Raw genomic sequence first — 16,780 nt, forward strand, 5'->3', positions numbered from 1 at the left:
TAACACTAAATTGATGATCAAGAGACCGATTAACTTGTCAATGATCGCGAATTAACCCGAAGCAGGTAAATGGGAACTGAAGACCGTTCCCTAGTTGGTTGAATTCCTTCTGAGATAATCAGCAAGACCATGCATGTGCATGCACACCTGGTATGTGCGTGATGACCGAATTACAGATGAACCTTGTTGTTACAGGTTTATTCCTGGTCGTGGTCGCCCAATTGACTCGAAGCGAAGCGACAGGCAGAGGCAGCGCAGCCTCCTCTTCCTCCTCCTCGTCCCACCGGAAGTGGAAAAGAAAAGAAGATATATAAAGAAAGTGGGAATTCTGGCGAATGTGCGGCGCCGGATCGGAGACAACATAATGGTCGGTTCAGGGGCTCGATCGATCATGGATTTTATTATTAACAAATTAATTATTCCTTCATGCATACTGTATACACATATGTAGTGTACTGTACCCCTCCAAACCGCTAGCTGCTCCGATCTCTGCTTTATGTTCACTAGACCAGATTCTGTTTTGCTCGATTAACAGATTAAACTAGAAAAAGCTCATTAGCTAGCTAATGATGGATTAATAAGAAACTCGATCTGTTATTATTATCTATTAAATCATATCTGAGCGAGCAAGATTAGTAGTAGAAAGGTGGGAGGCAAAATTTAGTGGCGAATGGGTGGAATTAACGCCCACGAGCAATGTATGCCGGGAGCCGGCCGGGCCAGGTGGCGTTGACGGGGTCGTCTGCTCCGACCGTACTTGTCCCCTCCCGTAAAACGCCTCCGGTCCGGAGCTACTGGAAATTTTAAAGGTCGTCAAGTCAAAACTGATAGTCAGCGCAACCGCCGACCGGCCGGCCGGGCCCCAGCTTTCACCTCACAGTCTACGTGTGTGCCTTCTTCCTTCTTTCTCTCCAGGCCCTTCTACTGTATAAATCATCATGGCTTGCGTAAGCACGCGGCGTCGATCGATCGCGTATACGTACAATTAACCGACCGAGCTCCATCGATCGTATGTACACGCATGCATGCTTCCAATTTAGAAAAATGGAATACGATTACGTACACTTTTCACGATTATTAGTTACTCTCTCCGTTTCTAAATACTTGTCGCCGTTTTAGGTGACAACCATTTAGAAACGGAGGAAGTAGGTTGGACGTAGATGCACACACAAGCGCTAGATTGACGTGATCCTGATCGAAGTAAGTGCCTTAACAGTTGTTTTCCAGTATCTGAAGCAGCAAAACAATCGATCGGGGGTTTGCATTTTTTTTCATTTAATCCACGTTAAGTGCCCCTTTCGATCAGAATAACTTGTCGAAATATTACATGTATCTAAACGTTTTTTTACGCATAGAAAGTACATGAATGTTGAAAAATACGCAAAAGCTGCCTGCTATATATATAGCTTCTGCATAATACTCGCTCTGTTCAAAGATACATATCGTCTTAGCAACCGGCATGCATACATGGTCTCCAATATACTGAAATTTATTCTGCAAGCTACGTGGAGTAAGATGGAAATGAGAATTGTCGGTTGCTGATCGACACAGAGGTTCTCTAAATTAAGAAATACTAGTCCGTATGCATGACTGGTATCTAAGTATGCGAAGTATGACTGGAAATGAGAGGCTGAACCAGAAGTCCGGAAGAGAGAGAGAGCATCAAATTTAATTTTGTGTTGCATGCATGCATGCATGCATGCATGTAAGCAATTACGACTAATTTAGTCACACAGAGTCTTCTCTTCTTCTTCTTCTTCTTTTGGGTGGACTATAGCAGTAGTAAGATACAGAGAGTTTCTTGGGCAGGCAGACGTAGAAGGGGACGTATGCCTTTACGCTACCTTGCGGTGGATTCGGATTCCGCACGTGCCGGCCCCACGCCCCAAACATCCCCAAATCCCTTTCCCACCCTTTTTAAACCCCCCCTCCCCCCGCCTATACCTTCAACATCACCTCCTCCCATTCTCTCCCGAACCTTCTTCCTTTCCTCCTCCCAACAATCACCCAACATCACAAATTTAGCTTAGCTAGGGTAACCACAATTAAGCACAACATTACACATTGATCACTCCCAGTACTTCCAGCTGCTACTCACACTAGACACTACCAAGAGCTAGCTCGATCCATTCATGGAGGGCGGAGAAGGGTCAGCGGGGGAGCCGACCAAGTACCGGGGCGTGCGGCGGCGGCCGTGGGGCAAGTTCGCGGCGGAGATCCGGGACTCGAGCCGGCACGGCGTCCGGGTGTGGCTGGGAACCTTCGACACGGCCGAGGAAGCCGCCAGGGCGTACGACCGGAGCGCCTACTCCATGAGGGGAAGGAACGCCGTGCTCAATTTCCCCGACCAGGCGCACGTCTATGAGGCCGAGGCACGGTCGGGACGCTCTTCTTCTTCGTCGTCGTCGTCGAATCAGCAGCAGCAGCAGCAGAGTCAGGTGATTGAGTTTGAGTACCTGGACGATGAGGTGCTGCAGGGGATGCTCGACGACCACGACAAGTCCGGCCGCCGGAACAAGTAAGCACGTACGTATACGTGTACGTGTACGCGCGTATACGTAGACGTATACGTAGATGTGTCTCCCGGCCTAATGCAGACATTGTATGAGTGCTATATATATGCAGCAGCAGCTGGGGGGGTGCAGTGCTGTGTATCGAGATCAAATTAACCATGCGATGCGATACGTCGTCGACGTCGTCGCATGTACGTATAATAGGTACGATGATATCGAGCATGCTGTATAAGCTGCGCTAGCTGCTCATATCGATGAGATCATCCTGAGGATTTGAGGTTTCATCGAGGTACTCACCAATTAACCATGCACCCTAGCTAGCTAAGTATTTTACATGATTTGCAGCCAATAACCCAATTGATTTGGTACGTTTTCTCGATCACTACTGTTTCATGGTTATGAATTTGGGAGAATTTCTGTCTCTGTCTCCGTGTGTATAAGCTGAATGCAGATCCGGCCAACATGCACGCACGCAGATGCATAATCTGAAGAAATATAATCTCGATTCTACGACTCTTTCTTTCTTCCATATGGATCCATTCCTTGTTTTGGAAAATCAAATCGCTGCCTAGTCATATATAGTACACGTACTCAATCAATGGGATGGATCCCGGAAGTTTCATGCATGCACTGCACCTTACATATGCATACGGCTGCGCTAGCTACCTGAGAGCTAGCTCCATCCATGGAATCAATATTTGGATCGCCGCCGGCCCCGGTACCAAGTACAGGAGCTAGAACTTTCGAGAATGCATCACATCAGCGCAAGAGAATTGAAGCTTCTTGGAATTTGCTGCATGCGAGCTGTCACCTGCATATATAGTATGCAGTCCATCGCCACCAATTAATCAACCACAGAATGACAGCCCGATCTCGGTTACGCAGCTGCTGAAAACTGAACGTGGAGACTGTACGTAAGTGGAGTACTACTAACGTACTCTATTCTGCCTCCTTAAATATGTGTTACAGGTTCCATCTTTATAAGCAACAACAGTAATTAATGCACCTGCTGATTATTACCGAAAGGCAATGATCGATCTAAACCAAACAATCAGTCGACACTGATTGTAATTTGTTCAGCATGTTAAATTCGGCCAACTAGTGTACATTTCAGGGGAATGACCACTCCATGATACTGCGACGCAAGTGTACACATATATCAGGCTCCATATCCACCCTTACTTCAACTTTGAGTCTAAATATAACCCAACTCATGCATAATATTCAACACAAACTCAACAAATACATATGCACATAGTGCCCCATGCTACAAACATAGCAAAAATTAATAATGGGTTTTCAAAGAGCAAAAACTTGGCCTCTTATATTAACAAAGGAGTCACATGACATATTTACATACACGAAAGACAACAAATAAAAACAAAGAAACTCATACTTAATTATGTGAATGGATGGAGATGATATAACACGTGTTTATGCTAATTATTCTGATGAATAACTGCTCAGATATGTTTTTTCTTTTCTTTTCAATTTGCTGTTTTATAACACCAAATGTGATTTTGTAGATTCATATTAATTTTCAAAGGTTGTAAATTATAAATAGGGCAAAGGTCCGGGCAGAAAACAACCGTTTGTTCAGGTGTGGACACTCAAGCACCCGTAGATGATGGTACTATGGGCACAATACCTGAAACTATTGTTGTTAGTCTTGCGCCTTAGGATTAGTTGCCATGTGCTTTTTTACTTTACATCCTTTTGTTGAGAAGACTGTTGTTAGGTTTGCCCAAAGATCAATCACATGAAGACTCACGCGATCAGAAATTTATTTGGTCAGAGGCACGTGTGGTGTCTCCTTTGCTTTATTTCTTTCTCACAAAACTTATTAATACAAACTTGAACCGTATGTGTATTTATACACACATAACCCGGCCAACAGCAAGACCCTAATACTACTACTAGTCGGACTAGTACTCATGTACCCATACGGACTCAACTTGCCAGCCAAACACGCTGGAAACAAAACATCTCCTAATCTGATTAGAACCCAAACACACTAGGCAAGATTATTCCAACAATCTCCCCCTAATCTTAGACTTCGTCTTCCGTGCTCCCCTGATCTTACTCACCACAACTTCACGACTTGTCGACTGCACTCAACGTATGATCCAGACTCCCAGTCACGCTAGCTCCCGCATGGACTACACCGCCCACACCTAGCGCAATACGTGCTAGCTAAACCCATAGCTCCACGTAAAGACATGTCCTCATTGATGACACCCACCTTCACTGGTTACCGCCCCACTATACGCTTGAGCTTCCGTCTTCTCGTCGAGACACACAGATGACACCCGCCACCTTGTCTGCACGCACGTCTTCGCCCTCAGTGATACACCTCACCGGACAGCTCTTCTACCGTGACGCACTTCCGCTGCAACAGAGTCCCACACAGACGAGCACTTGGACACAACCACGACTCACAGACACTGACCTGGACGTACATACGCAGCTTGACCCGATGTCGAGTACTTTCCGACGATCAGGATGATCTCCCATTACTAGGAGATCGGTCCACTGCGACGATAGTCCTATCTGATCTGCTGAACGTCGCTCCACTGCACAGCCACCGATTACTCGATCCAATCCGCTGAACACCTCTTCGCGCACTGCCACCGTTTGCCCGCTCTTATCCACGGACATCGCTCCGCCGCTGATTGCCTGCCCCGAGACGCTAACACATCGCCTCCCCGAGGCAAGCGCGTCTTCAAATCTTGGACCTCACTCTACCAAATGTTAGGTTTGCCCAAAGATCAATCACATGAAGACGCACGCGATCATAAATTTGTTTGACCAGAGGCACGAGTCGTGCCTCCTTTGCTTTATTTCTTTCTCACAAAACTTACTAATACAAACTTGGACCGTATGTGTATTTATACACACATAACCCGGCCAACAGCAAGACCCTAATACTACTACTAGTCGGACTAGTACTCATGTACCCATACGGACTCAACTTGCCAGCCAAACACGCTGGAAACAAAACATCTCCTAATCCGATTAGGACCCAAACACACTAGGCAAGATTATTCCAACAAAGACAACATTACGACATTCCTTTAATTTGAATTATTCTCAAGTGACAGTGACACCATATATCATCTGTAATATACAAGACTTGATGATGATCTGAAATCATTCTTTCGCGCACCTATAGAAATTTTTTTTACAAGATAACTCATACCATATAAGCATGACACTTCTAGACCATCGTTCTTGTCACATTTGATCCATCAGTTAAGACTTTTGACAACTTTTTACCACGTTATATAATTATTTTCATCGAACTGACAAGCTGGACTCACATGTTAGGATGATGTGGCAGCTATGCAAATTAATAGCTTGAACAATGATCGTTCAAGGTATCAAAGCTATTATAAATTTGACCCTTTGGTTTATAATTTGACAGAACGCACTTGAACTTAAAGTGCTTTCCAGAACTAAACAAAATTAATGATCACATGTCTAAATTGCCCACCTTTGATATGTGAGTCCAACTTGCCAGTTTGGGAAAAATAATAAAAAAGGTTAAATAATGTCACGAGATCTGAAATGAACGGTAAAACATGACAAACAAAAAATTACATGTAAAATCTGCCATAATAAACCAACTAGGGGATAAAAGATAAAACTAACTCTTGTTTTCTACATCAAGGGATCTTTATAAAAAAACTACGAGAACGTCCTTTTAGTGTCGACCTTGACGGTTTATTTGGTTAGGGAGAACTTGTGTGTGTGAGAGAGAGGGGAATTAAACGGTATGTGCTACTCCCTCGTATCCATAATAAGTGTTTTCGATTTAATACTAATTCTGTGTAAACTCTAACCAACCGAACGCAAAAATAGACTTTCTCTATGTCTAACTGACTACAAATTCAATTTCCTATGTCTAAAAATCAATTTCCTATGTCTAACTGACTACAGATTCCTTTCTCTAAACTTCCATTCCCATATTGCCAAACACGCTATCGGAGTCAGAGTGATTCAACTTTAATACTAATAAGTTGAACGATGTAAGTAATGAACAAAAAAGAGAAAAACAAACAAGAAAACGAAAGGAGAAAGAAGAACGCAAAGCCGACTTTTCTCATCAATTCAAAAAGGAACCAGAGTTCTATTCTAGCTTGTTTTTTTAAGGTTAGAGAGCAAGTGGGATTCTCTTCTCTTCCCTTTGTCACGTCGGCAACGCAACCGCGCCCCAACCCAGGAGAGGAGGCAAGAAGCCAATTCGTGGCGTGTCCCGATCGAGGGAGACGACCAGGACCAGGCCCATTCAGATCGTCGGAGGCGGAGCCCTCTCGGTCTTCGTCTCTCCTCCGCCGCGCTCGCGCGCCTCCTCCGCTCTCCCTTCCTCCGTCGCCATGGCTGGCCAGGCCAAGCTCCTCTACATTGTGGTCGTCGACGACAACGGCTCCTCCTTCCGCTACACCCGATCCCTCCTCCACAGCACCCTCCAGCTCATGGGATGCAAGCCCCGGCACGCATTCGAGGTCTTCCTCTTCTCCCGCTCCTCCTCCTCGATTCGATTTTGTTCGATTCGATCTGATTTTCATTTCAAATTTTTTTCGATTTTTTTTTTGCTATCCAAAACCAAAGATTAGCCGGAAGGTGTTCGATGTCGTCCGGGGCGACCCAGCAGAGATGGACCTGATGATGATGGCCGGCGGCGGCAAAGGCGGCGTGCAGAGGTACGAGCTCCCGGATGCCACCACCAGCCCCCGCCAGTTCCAGTTCGAGCTCTACAAGCGCCGCACCACCGTCCTCATCCCCAGGGATCTCTTCCTCCACCTCGTCTGCCAGGCCCTAGCCCTGTACAAGTACGTCGCGCCCAACCAGCGAAACGATCTCATACTCGCCTGCAGGTCAGTCCCCAACAATCTCTCTTTTTTTCTTTCTTTTTTTCATGAATGTCAATCACCAATCTGGTGGCTTAGTTTTTCTTCATGTCATTGTGGATGGCTGGAATGTACAGATGACGATCCCTTAGTTCGTCAATATGCTTTACAAAGTAGATTTGTCAATCCTGACACTTTGAGAACAGAATACACATGCTGACCTGATCCCTTATTTCGTTAACATGGTTTATAGAGTAAAAGGATATCAATTTGGCACTTTCAGAATACTATACATGTAATAATCTTCCCCAAATATTCAACTTCAGGGGGAGGACCGTTCATTACAACTGGGCCGGATAACATGTTACTATTAGTACATTCCTATTCCATGCTAAACTTTGGGTACCACGAATGGAGACTGCAGCTGTATTCACGGATTAACGAGAGATGAAATGGTCTGTTGCAATTTGGATGAGTTAGTCAATGACAATAACTGGATTTTCCTAGTTTATGATGCAATTACTGTTAATTATTCGCCTACCATTTCAAGCATTCAACTTTCTCTGGAATTATGCATATGTCAGGGACCATACCTTTAAAGGTGTTGATTCCATGCATTCTCTGTGCTACTGATATTCTTTTATCCTCTCTATAGGATTCGAGAAAGAAAGGAGTCTGTCACGGTTCTTCTCTGTGGGACTAGTGGTTGCGGCAAGTCTACTCTTTCTACTTTGCTGGTACTCATCCTTCCTTAAATTTCTTACTGTATGTACTGCTGCAATCTTTCTTAGACCAGCCTATGCGATTAGATACTGTCAGAGCTAAACAATAAATTGGAAGCCTGTCAATGCCACCACAATAAAAATCACCCTTTCCATCCCTTGTTTGATTTAGATAGGAAATTATAATACTTATTAAATTAATCATTAAAGTCCTCATCAATTAGCTGGAAGCTCGTACATTAGACCTACAAGCAGAAATATTAAACTGTTTCTTGAACCAGAGCATGCCTTGTGCACCCAGTTTTATTGTTTCAGCTTTCAAGATTATAAATATTCCCATGTATCAACAGGGGAGCAGATTAGGAATCACGACTGTAGTTTCAACAGATTCCATACGTCACATGATGCGGAGCTTTGTTGATGAGAAAGAAAACCCCCTTCTTTGGGCATCAACTTATCATGCAGGTGAATGCCTTGATCCAGTAGCAGTTGCTGAAGCAAAAGCTAGACGAAAAGCAAAAAAAAACTCAGGCATATCAAGCAGCTCAGGTATTGATTACGAGAAAAATGGGGTTCGGAGCGACAAAGTTGATGGAAAACCAATCGGGAAGAAACAAATGGCTATAGAAGGTTATAAAGCACAAAGTGAAATGGTGATTGATAGTTTGGATCGGCTAATTACTGCGTGGGAAGATCGGAAAGAATCAGTTGTTATCGAGGGTGTTCACTTGAGCCTTAATTTTGTGGTATGTGATTTTAAATGTTTATTTTTTGCAGTACATTTTCCTTGTTCTAGCGCTAGTTGTTTTCTTTTGTGACTAAATATCACATATCAGATTATTATGTTTTCCCGCCAAAGTGCAATTATTGATGAATGATCCATATGTCCTGATTCCCCCTGATATATTCCGTATGAAATTGTGAAATCATTTGAATATTTCAGATGGGGTTAATGAGGAAACATCCATCAATAATTCCTTTTATGATCTACATATCCAATGAGGACAAGCACACTGAGAGGTTTGCTGTACGTGCAAAGTACATGACACTTGACCCAACAAAAAATAAGTATGTCAAATACATCAGCAACATTAGAACTATCCAAGAGTACCTCTGTAGCCGAGCTGACAAATACTTAGTTCCCAAGGTAAACAACACTAATGTTGACCGGAGTGTTGCTGCTATCCATGCCACCGTCTTTAGCTGTCTCCGCAGGCGAGCTACTGGAGATCAGTTGTGTGACTCTGATACAAATACCATAGCAGCTGTAAATGAAGAGTACAAGAACCAGTGTGTCGCTAACTCCATGAGTTCCAAGGGGATGTTCAAATTAATCCAACGTCTAGGATCCTCAAGAAAGCTCATGGCCATCATTAATGTGGATGGATCTGTTTCAAAGGCTTGGCCGGTTGAATCCAGTACTGGCAGAGATGGGAAATGCAGTTCTGAACCTGGGAACAAGAAATCTTTAGGAAATCCAATATATGGACCTCTAAGTATTGGAAGGGCAGAATCAGTCAATCTCCAGTTTGGCTCCTTTGGAATAAGTGCCTGGCCTACTGACACAGGTTGTACAAGTCAAGCTGGAAGTGCCGATGACTCATGGATCAATGCTAATGAAGGCAGTAGCAGCCATGTTGCATCTTCATCCGGTTCCCCTAAGAAGTTGGATGGACATTGTAAAGAGGTATGCGATTTTACTTTTTTGCTGATAACGTCAACTTGTCTGATTTTGTTGCCACCGGTCAGTCGAGAGAGATAACACCATCCGAATTATCAGATTGAAACAAGATGGAGAGCCTACCTGTGTCTTAATTTCTGATTATTTTTCTTTATTGGGGTTAGATTAAAGAGTTATCAGCAGCATCTGGTAGTGATGACGATGACGAAGAAGAAGCTGATGTTCCACCTAATTCAGGGAGTGATGAGGATCTAAGTGAGGAAGACAAAGAGGAAAACCATGATGAGGTGAGAGACAAGGCAGTCTTTTACCTTGATTTTAAGTTACTGTAGCCTGGATGTAGTGAGTTACAAAATGCTTGGATATCAATGACAAATGTCCACCACAAAAATAGTGAAATGTAAATGTAAATAATAATCTGATGATTTGATTCCATGGCACCTTTGGATTTTGTTTCAGAGATTAATGTTCTAAAGAATAAATATTAACAAACCAATAAGAAAGGATGTGATGTTGATCTTCTGCAATCTAGGTTGGAGATAGTTGGCTATAAACCACGTTGTTTTTGTAAGCTCCATTGCATTCTATGCATGCATAACAAAGTTTTTTCTTTCCTTTTGGGTTGAAAATGCTTGACAACGTTATTAACATTTCTATTTGCTTAGCAGATGGAAGGGTCTGTTGATGAGGATTGCAATAGGTCTGATGAGGAATATGATGACCTGGCCATGCGGGACAGTATGGAGAATGGTTATTTGAGTGATGATGGCATGGTTCACACCGGCTCATGCAAATTTTCAAGCAACAGGTTTTTGGATAGCAATCAACAGAACCAGAGCACGCCAAGAAAACAGCTAGAGACTATGCGCAGCCTGTCGAAGATCGATATATATGTTCCTGAGACTGCGCGGTCTTCTTCTGCTATGCCTGTGGGCACAAGCAGCAAGAGGAACATGACTAGGAAGTGGAGGCGGTCCCTGAGTGACTCATTCCGCTCGCGACCACGGAGTTGTCCATGTCTTGCGGAATCAGCGGTGAAGTTGAAGGGCCCTACCATTCCAGTTGCTCCTGAGAGCTAGGCATCTAGTTGTTTACCTGGTGATGAAATAATAACTAGGGAACATGGTCAGATGAATAATGGAACTCTTGGTTTCTTGTCTAGCCTCTAACCGTCTTCTGGTAGAATCTTTCTGTTTGGAATTGGAGAGTGATTTTTTAATGCAAGCTCTCTAGTAAAAGAAGACAGTAGATTACCTCCAAAATATGTGTAATTCTGGAGAGGAGTGGGAAATAGAGTGCAGTGCAGTAGAGTAGAGGTTTGCTAATGATGTTGCTCTGTGAACGAACAAGTGTAATAGCTCCAGTAGTGCATTTTTCTGCTTACGTTGTTGCTAGTTGGGTTGACGTGCTGGGCCATGATTTATAAATTGAAATTGGGAGGAATCCAGGTGAAAATTACAATTTTCCGCATGTTAATTCATGTTCGAGTTTTCTAAGAGCAAGTAAATTTCCATGCAAGAACAATGAGTTTTGTGCCTTGGGCAAAAGAAGACGATGTTGTGCTAGAAAGTTTGTTTTTAGCACATAAACTTGTTCCTTTTGTCCAGTAAACAAGAAGGCTCTTTTTTTACATGAAACTTTATGGGAAGGTTAAAAGCTCAAACATGTACGTACTCAATGTTTTTCAGAATTGGTCGACATTCTTTAATATATACTGGATGCATGAACACCCAGGAGAATAACAAAAATTGTAAATGATGTCAAAATTTCTTGTTGTAGTAAAATAAAACCTTTAAATGGGCCGGGCCGTATATCCTACGTGACGACGACTAAATCAACATTTCTCAGCACAAGTCAAGACGCCAACGTGACATGGTCAATCTTACATGACAAGGGAAGACAAGTCAAGCCTCTCATGCCATGATCAAAAGGAAAATTGAGCTTGAGTAGAGGGCAAGAAAGGAGTGAGAGTGCCCTTAGTCCATTGGACCATGGACCAAGCCCCACTTTTTTTATTTGGTGCACACAAACGCTATGGACCAAGAAGTTACTTTTAACATTTTGTCCCCACTTTTCTCTCCTCCAAGGGTAGCCATGTTCTTTTGTCATGGACCCCTAGGCTATAAATATCCTTCATGGGGGCAACCATTCACTCTCAACTTGAATAAAATTAAGGAAAGAGGGCTAGAGATCCTCTTTGAGAGGAGCTCTAGTTTCGGGATCTCAGGAAGCCTCGTTCGGCCTGATCCCGAAGGAGAGGGAATCGGGTTAGAGTCCTAAGAGTATCTCGACCTCGCTACTTGGAAAGCCTCGTTCGGCCCACGTACGAGACGGCCCCTTTCGACCTCTCGCTAAGTGATTCGGGGAGTTTCGATCGACCCGAAACACTTTGGCTAACGATTTTCTCGAAACCTCTTCTAACATAAGACTAGGTCGCACCCGCAGAGTCGACCGAACCTATTCAAAAAATATCGACGTGTCAAGTTGTCCAAGTGTACATGCCCTACTTTTACGCACTTGTGTCATCGAGTTTGGCACTCCTTACTCTAATTGTCGTCGAGAACAACAACATTTCTAAATTGTATTTTTAACTTACCCGCAAAGTTTCATGTGAAATGGAGCATTTTGATGAAAACAAATAAGTTTCAGCGCTTAAAATGGGAAGCAACTTGTTTGTACAAGCAAGATCGATTTGGACGAATAACCAACGTACAAGGAAGATCGATTTGGACTTATAGCCAACGTGTTTTGCCTATCTCGGCGCCACACCAACCACGCGAAGACCAAAACCATAAATAAATACTTTCAGAAACAGTAAATAACATCTCACAAACAGACAAAAGATGATAATCAAACCATGCATTCTCAAGGTCATAAACTACACATAACACACGCATCCGATTGGTGCCGTGCCGTGCTGCGCAGCGCATAGATAACTAACTGCAGACAGCATTACTCTCGGCATCATCCTTCATATGCAGCGGATTCACTCAAGATGACAAATTCAACTCCTACCCATTCTCCACAATACCCTTTTTGACTTGGCACTTACTCGATCAACCAGCAGGAAACGTGTTATCCCATACATTGAGATGCAGGGCATCACCTGCGGCCTCGGCACGGGAACCTCAGTCGTCCGACAGGCCAGACTTGTTCCTCAGGTGCTCCTTGAACTCCATGATATCGCCTTCCCACCGTGTCACCGCCTGCTTCTCACAGACCCAGATCTCCTGCGCCACCTGGTTGATCAGCCTGAAGTCATGGCTCACCAGCACCAGCCCACCGTCCCACTCGTTCAGCGCCTCCGCCAGCGAGTCGATCGTCTCGATGTCCAGATGGTTCGTCGGCTCGTCCAGCAGCAGCAGCTGTGGCTCCCTCCATGCCAGCCATGCGAAGATCACACGGCTCCTCTGCCCGTCCGACAGGTTCCTCATTGGCATCACCTGCGATTTTCCAGACAGCCCAAACCTGCCAATCGCCGCCCTCATCCTCTCCTCCCCGTTACCAGGGTATTCATTCATCATGTACTGCAGGGCCGAAAGATCCAGGTCCAGCTTCTCCGCCAGATGCTGGTGGAACTGTGCGATCCGAAGGTGGTTGTGCCGCCTCACCATACCGTCCAGTGGTACCAGCTCGCCAGTCATCAGCTTCAGAAGTGTGCTTTTCCCCGCCCCGTTGGGACCAACTAGTGCAACTCTAGAGTCAAGGTCAACACCAAAATCAAGCTTCTTGTAGATCAGGTTATCCTCTGTGTACCCAAACGTCACTTCAACAAACTGCAGCACCGGTGGTGGGAGATTGCCAACATCTGTAAAGCGGAATGTTAGTATCCTGTCTCTTGCAACCTTCTCTGTCAGCCCGCCGCGCTCCATCTTAGCTAGTGTTTTCTCTTTACTTTGAGCCTGCCGTGCCAGTTTGGCAGACCCGTGACCAAAACGTGCAATGTACTCTTTCATCGAAGCAATCTGCTCCTGCTCCCATCTGAACTGTTTCATTTGATTTTCTTCCAGTTCAGCTCGTGTTTGGACATACTGATCGAAATTACCAGTGTACAGCTTAAGCTTCCTATTCTGCATATGTATGATGTTTGTGCATACTCCATTTAGAAAGTCTTGGGAGTGTGATATAACAACAAGTATACGCTCAAATTTCTTTAGCGTTTCTTCCAACCAGACACACGCCTCAAGATCTGCAAATAGTGGCAAAGAGTTGCAGACATTAATTTAGAAAGTGGATGTTTTTTTTTCAGATATCATTTATCAGGAATACCTCAGTCACAAATGTGTCAGTTTCTCAGGGTACTGAAAACAGGCGTACAACAGCTAAGCGCTAACCATAATAATTATAGAAGCGCTAGACGTGATAAAATACATTTGGTAATAACATCAATGAGAGATGGGTAAACAAAGACCAATAGTTGAATCAAATAATATACCAACACTTCCTGCCAATCAACTGAAGCGCGTCTTGGGCAAACCAGGCCATTAGATAATTGAAGCATGCCAATAAACAGTACAGAATTTAGATTCCATCCTACCAACACCCAACTAAGTGAGGTCCAGCAAACTAAAAAACAAAACCCAAACGTGCCAAGATATGTATAGTCAAGACCTGTGACACTCTACTTTTTTTAAAACAACCTAAGTTCATAGTGATATGTGTGGTATTGCAGTAACATAGTGATATATGCGGTAAGATATGTATAGTCAAGATGGGCTGCAGAGAAACTCACCAAGATGATTAGTAGGCTCATCAAGCAAAAGGATGGTTGGATTCATGAACAGAGCTCTTGCCAATGCAATTCTCATGCGCCAACCACCAGAAAAATCCCTAGTTTTCTTGGCCTGCATCTGCTTGTTAAAACCCAGGCCAAACAAAATCTCAGCAGCACGCTTTTCAGCAGTAGATACATCAATTGCTTCTAACCGCTCATACACGCGTTCCAAAGCTTCACCTCCACCATCATCCTAAATATGCCAGCACGGACACATGTCAGAACAAATATTCAGAAATCAGAAGACTGATAAAGCTTAGAAGTACAACACTGCAGACATTGCAAAAGGAGTAAGTTCAAAGAACGTCATAGTAAAATAAAAAATGTAGTGATCAGAAACTTACTTGAGCAGCCAAAACTTCAGCTTCCTTTTCCAACTTGACTCTTTCTTCATCACAACTAATGACTGCTTCTAGTGCAGACATTTCTGAAGCCTCGATCTCATGGCTGAGGTGATATATATCCATGTGTTCAGGGATAGGAAGCTCTCTGCATCCTATTGCTTTAAGAAGGCAGGACTTTCCACAGCCATTCAAACCAAGCAAGCCATAGCGCCTGAAATGGTATAAACCCATTAAATAAGATCACAAAAGCAGATACCTGGGATCATGTTAAATAAGATCATGGCTTTGTTATACCTTCCATAGTTAAGTTCCAGCTCCGTATCTACAAGTAGATCATGGCCATGGAATGTCAAAGTGAGAGACTCTATCTGCAAGTGGCATTGAACATAGAAAATCGCATTAGAGCATATCATTTACTTTTAGTGAAAAGCACTCTATACGAATCAGTGATACCAAAAGGGATATAATGCCTCTGAAATGAAGCAGATAATATTTTGCAAGACATGAAGTAAATTACTCTTGTTGATATCTTTTTTTATGATTTTTTGGAAAGACATGAAGCGAATTACTCTGATTTGTCAGTTACATCATAGGCATTTTTTTTATGGATAGGCAATACATCACGATCCATGACAGAAAGCGGTGGCAGGTTTGAGAAATCCATCATCACCATCATTATGGCAAACTAGGCAAGCATTTTTTTTGTTGTTGCAGGGATCAGAATTAGGACCCGTATGGACAGTAGGAACCAAAAAAACAGGAAATCAAGTGCAAAACATAGGAAAACTGTAGGAATAGTCCTTTAGATAGAATATGTGAAAAATGCAGGAAAATTGCCTTGATCTTACTAGAGCGAATGGATGTTGGAATTCCCAGGAATTGGGAGCATACCAAAGTAGTAAACAATAAAATTTTGGCAGCATTATTCATATGATAAAAAAAAGGTCTCTATAGGAAAATTTCCTAAAGATCAGAATCCTACGAAGAGAATATGGAAGTCCTACAATCCAAAGAGGGCCTAAACGTGCCCAGTACCCTAGGTGATAAACCCGGCCCAGTCATGAGTTTGAGAAAGTAGTACACTCCAGTACAGTATCCCCTGATCTAGCGGCGGGGCACAGGTTAATACTAGACTAGTTGTGTTCTGGATTAGGCAGTGAATCCATGAAACCAATCAATTTCTAAAATCGAGTCTATAAAGTGATGAATGAACAGTAATATATAAGAGATAGGATTAAAGGACGATCGAGCGGGAGCGCGCAGATCTCACATGGATGTCCCGGGAGAGCGGGTGGGAGGTGAGGACGGCGGTGCAGGTGCGGTCGGAGAGGTGAATGGCGGCGAGCGCGTCGGCGGCGGCCTTGGCGGAAGCGGAGGAGGAGGAGGAGGAGGTCGACGAGGGCACCTTGGCCCCCCTCTTGGCCGCGGCCGCCGCCTTCTTCTGCGCGGCCTTCTTCTTGCTGGCGTCGGACACCATGGTTGAGGGCTGAGGGAGAGAGACTCCGGTGAGTCAGGAAGGCGGAGGCGGTGGTGTTGTTTGTTGCTGGCTGGTTGGTTCTTCCGGCTCCGGGAAGAAGAAGGGAACGGTGAAAGAAGGAAACAAGGTGTCGTGGTGGGCTTGGCCTTCCGGAAACTTCAGGTAGTCAATAATGGACACGTGTTGGGCTTCTTTCTATTTTTTTCCTGTTGTAAAGTAGGAACCGATGGTGATGGGCCGTCTTTCGGCCCCTCCTCGGACGACACGTCCACAACCCTGCATCTCCTTCTTCCTAATTCTTATTTGTTTTCTCTTCCCCTAAAAAAAATTGTTTTCTCTTCCGCTCTCTCTCTCTCTCAAAAATAATAATTTGTTTTCTCTTCCAGCCAACGTTGATTTTCCAAGTTGTCGGAACAAAA

At 44.0% G+C, this 16,780-nt stretch overlaps 3 protein-coding genes across 4 annotated transcripts; 2 read left to right on the plus strand and 1 right to left on the minus strand.

Annotated features, from left to right (window-relative positions):
* Positions 1-2,132: 2,132 nt before the first annotated feature.
* LOC100831470 (ethylene-responsive transcription factor ERF096) lies at positions 2,133-2,808 on the plus strand. The gene has a single exon (XM_003576844.2). The coding sequence runs from the start codon at positions 2,133-2,135 to the stop codon at positions 2,520-2,522; it is 390 nt and encodes a 129-aa protein (XP_003576892.1). The 3' UTR covers positions 2,523-2,808.
* Positions 2,809-6,670: 3,862 nt separating this feature from the next.
* On the plus strand, positions 6,671-11,236 carry LOC100835279 (P-loop NTPase domain-containing protein LPA1 homolog). 2 transcript variants are annotated; one of them, XM_010240251.3, is made up of 7 exons: positions 6,671-7,018; positions 7,125-7,390; positions 8,019-8,100; positions 8,436-8,831; positions 9,029-9,772; positions 9,931-10,053; positions 10,432-11,236. In XM_010240251.3, exons 1-7 carry the CDS (start codon positions 6,890-6,892, stop codon positions 10,843-10,845), a joined length of 2,154 nt encoding a protein of 717 aa, XP_010238553.1. In that variant the 5' UTR covers positions 6,671-6,889; the 3' UTR covers positions 10,846-11,236. The 2 variants fall into 2 exon arrangements, with proteins under 2 accessions (XP_010238553.1, XP_003578703.1); XM_003578655.4 differs by having other exon boundaries at positions 6,672-7,018; positions 10,435-11,236.
* A 1,308-nt stretch (positions 11,237-12,544) lies between these two features.
* Positions 12,545-16,490, minus strand: LOC100836203 (ABC transporter F family member 1). The gene is made up of 5 exons (XM_003578658.4): positions 16,155-16,490; positions 15,179-15,252; positions 14,885-15,095; positions 14,499-14,733; positions 12,545-13,955 (listed from the first exon to the last, which is right to left on the minus strand). Exons 1-5 carry the CDS (start codon positions 16,359-16,361, stop codon positions 12,895-12,897), a joined length of 1,788 nt encoding a protein of 595 aa, XP_003578706.1. The 5' UTR covers positions 16,362-16,490; the 3' UTR covers positions 12,545-12,894.
* Positions 16,491-16,780: the final 290 nt, after the last annotated feature.

This window comes from Brachypodium distachyon, chromosome 4 (assembly GCF_000005505.3).
Source record: "Brachypodium distachyon strain Bd21 chromosome 4, Brachypodium_distachyon_v3.0, whole genome shotgun sequence".
NCBI lineage: Eukaryota > Viridiplantae > Streptophyta > Magnoliopsida > Poales > Poaceae > Brachypodium > Brachypodium distachyon.

What these genes read in the sequence shown, in the direction of transcription:
- LOC100831470 (XM_003576844.2), top strand. Translation starts at nt 2,133, where the DNA reads ATGGAGGGCGGAGAAGGGTCAGCGGGGGAGCCGACCAAGTACCGGGGC.
- LOC100835279 (XM_010240251.3), top strand. Translation starts at nt 6,890, where the DNA reads ATGGCTGGCCAGGCCAAGCTCCTCTACATTGTGGTCGTCGACGACAAC. An exon ending in GATCTCATACTCGCCTGCAG is followed by an intron (nt 7,391 to 8,018) that starts GTCAGTCCCCAA and finishes TCCTCTCTATAG; the next exon opens with GATTCGAGAAAGAAAGGAGT. An exon ending in CTACTCTTTCTACTTTGCTG is followed by an intron (nt 8,101 to 8,435) that starts GTACTCATCCTT and finishes ATGTATCAACAG; the next exon opens with GGGAGCAGATTAGGAATCAC.
- LOC100836203 (XM_003578658.4), bottom strand. Translation starts at nt 16,361, where the DNA reads ATGGTGTCCGACGCCAGCAAGAAGAAGGCCGCGCAGAAGAAGGCGGCG. An exon ending in CTGGAACTTAACTATGGAAG is followed by an intron (nt 15,096 to 15,178) that starts GTATAACAAAGC and finishes ATACCATTTCAG; the next exon opens with GCGCTATGGCTTGCTTGGTT. An exon ending in CTGAAGTTTTGGCTGCTCAA is followed by an intron (nt 14,734 to 14,884) that starts GTAAGTTTCTGA and finishes TGGCATATTTAG; the next exon opens with GATGATGGTGGAGGTGAAGC.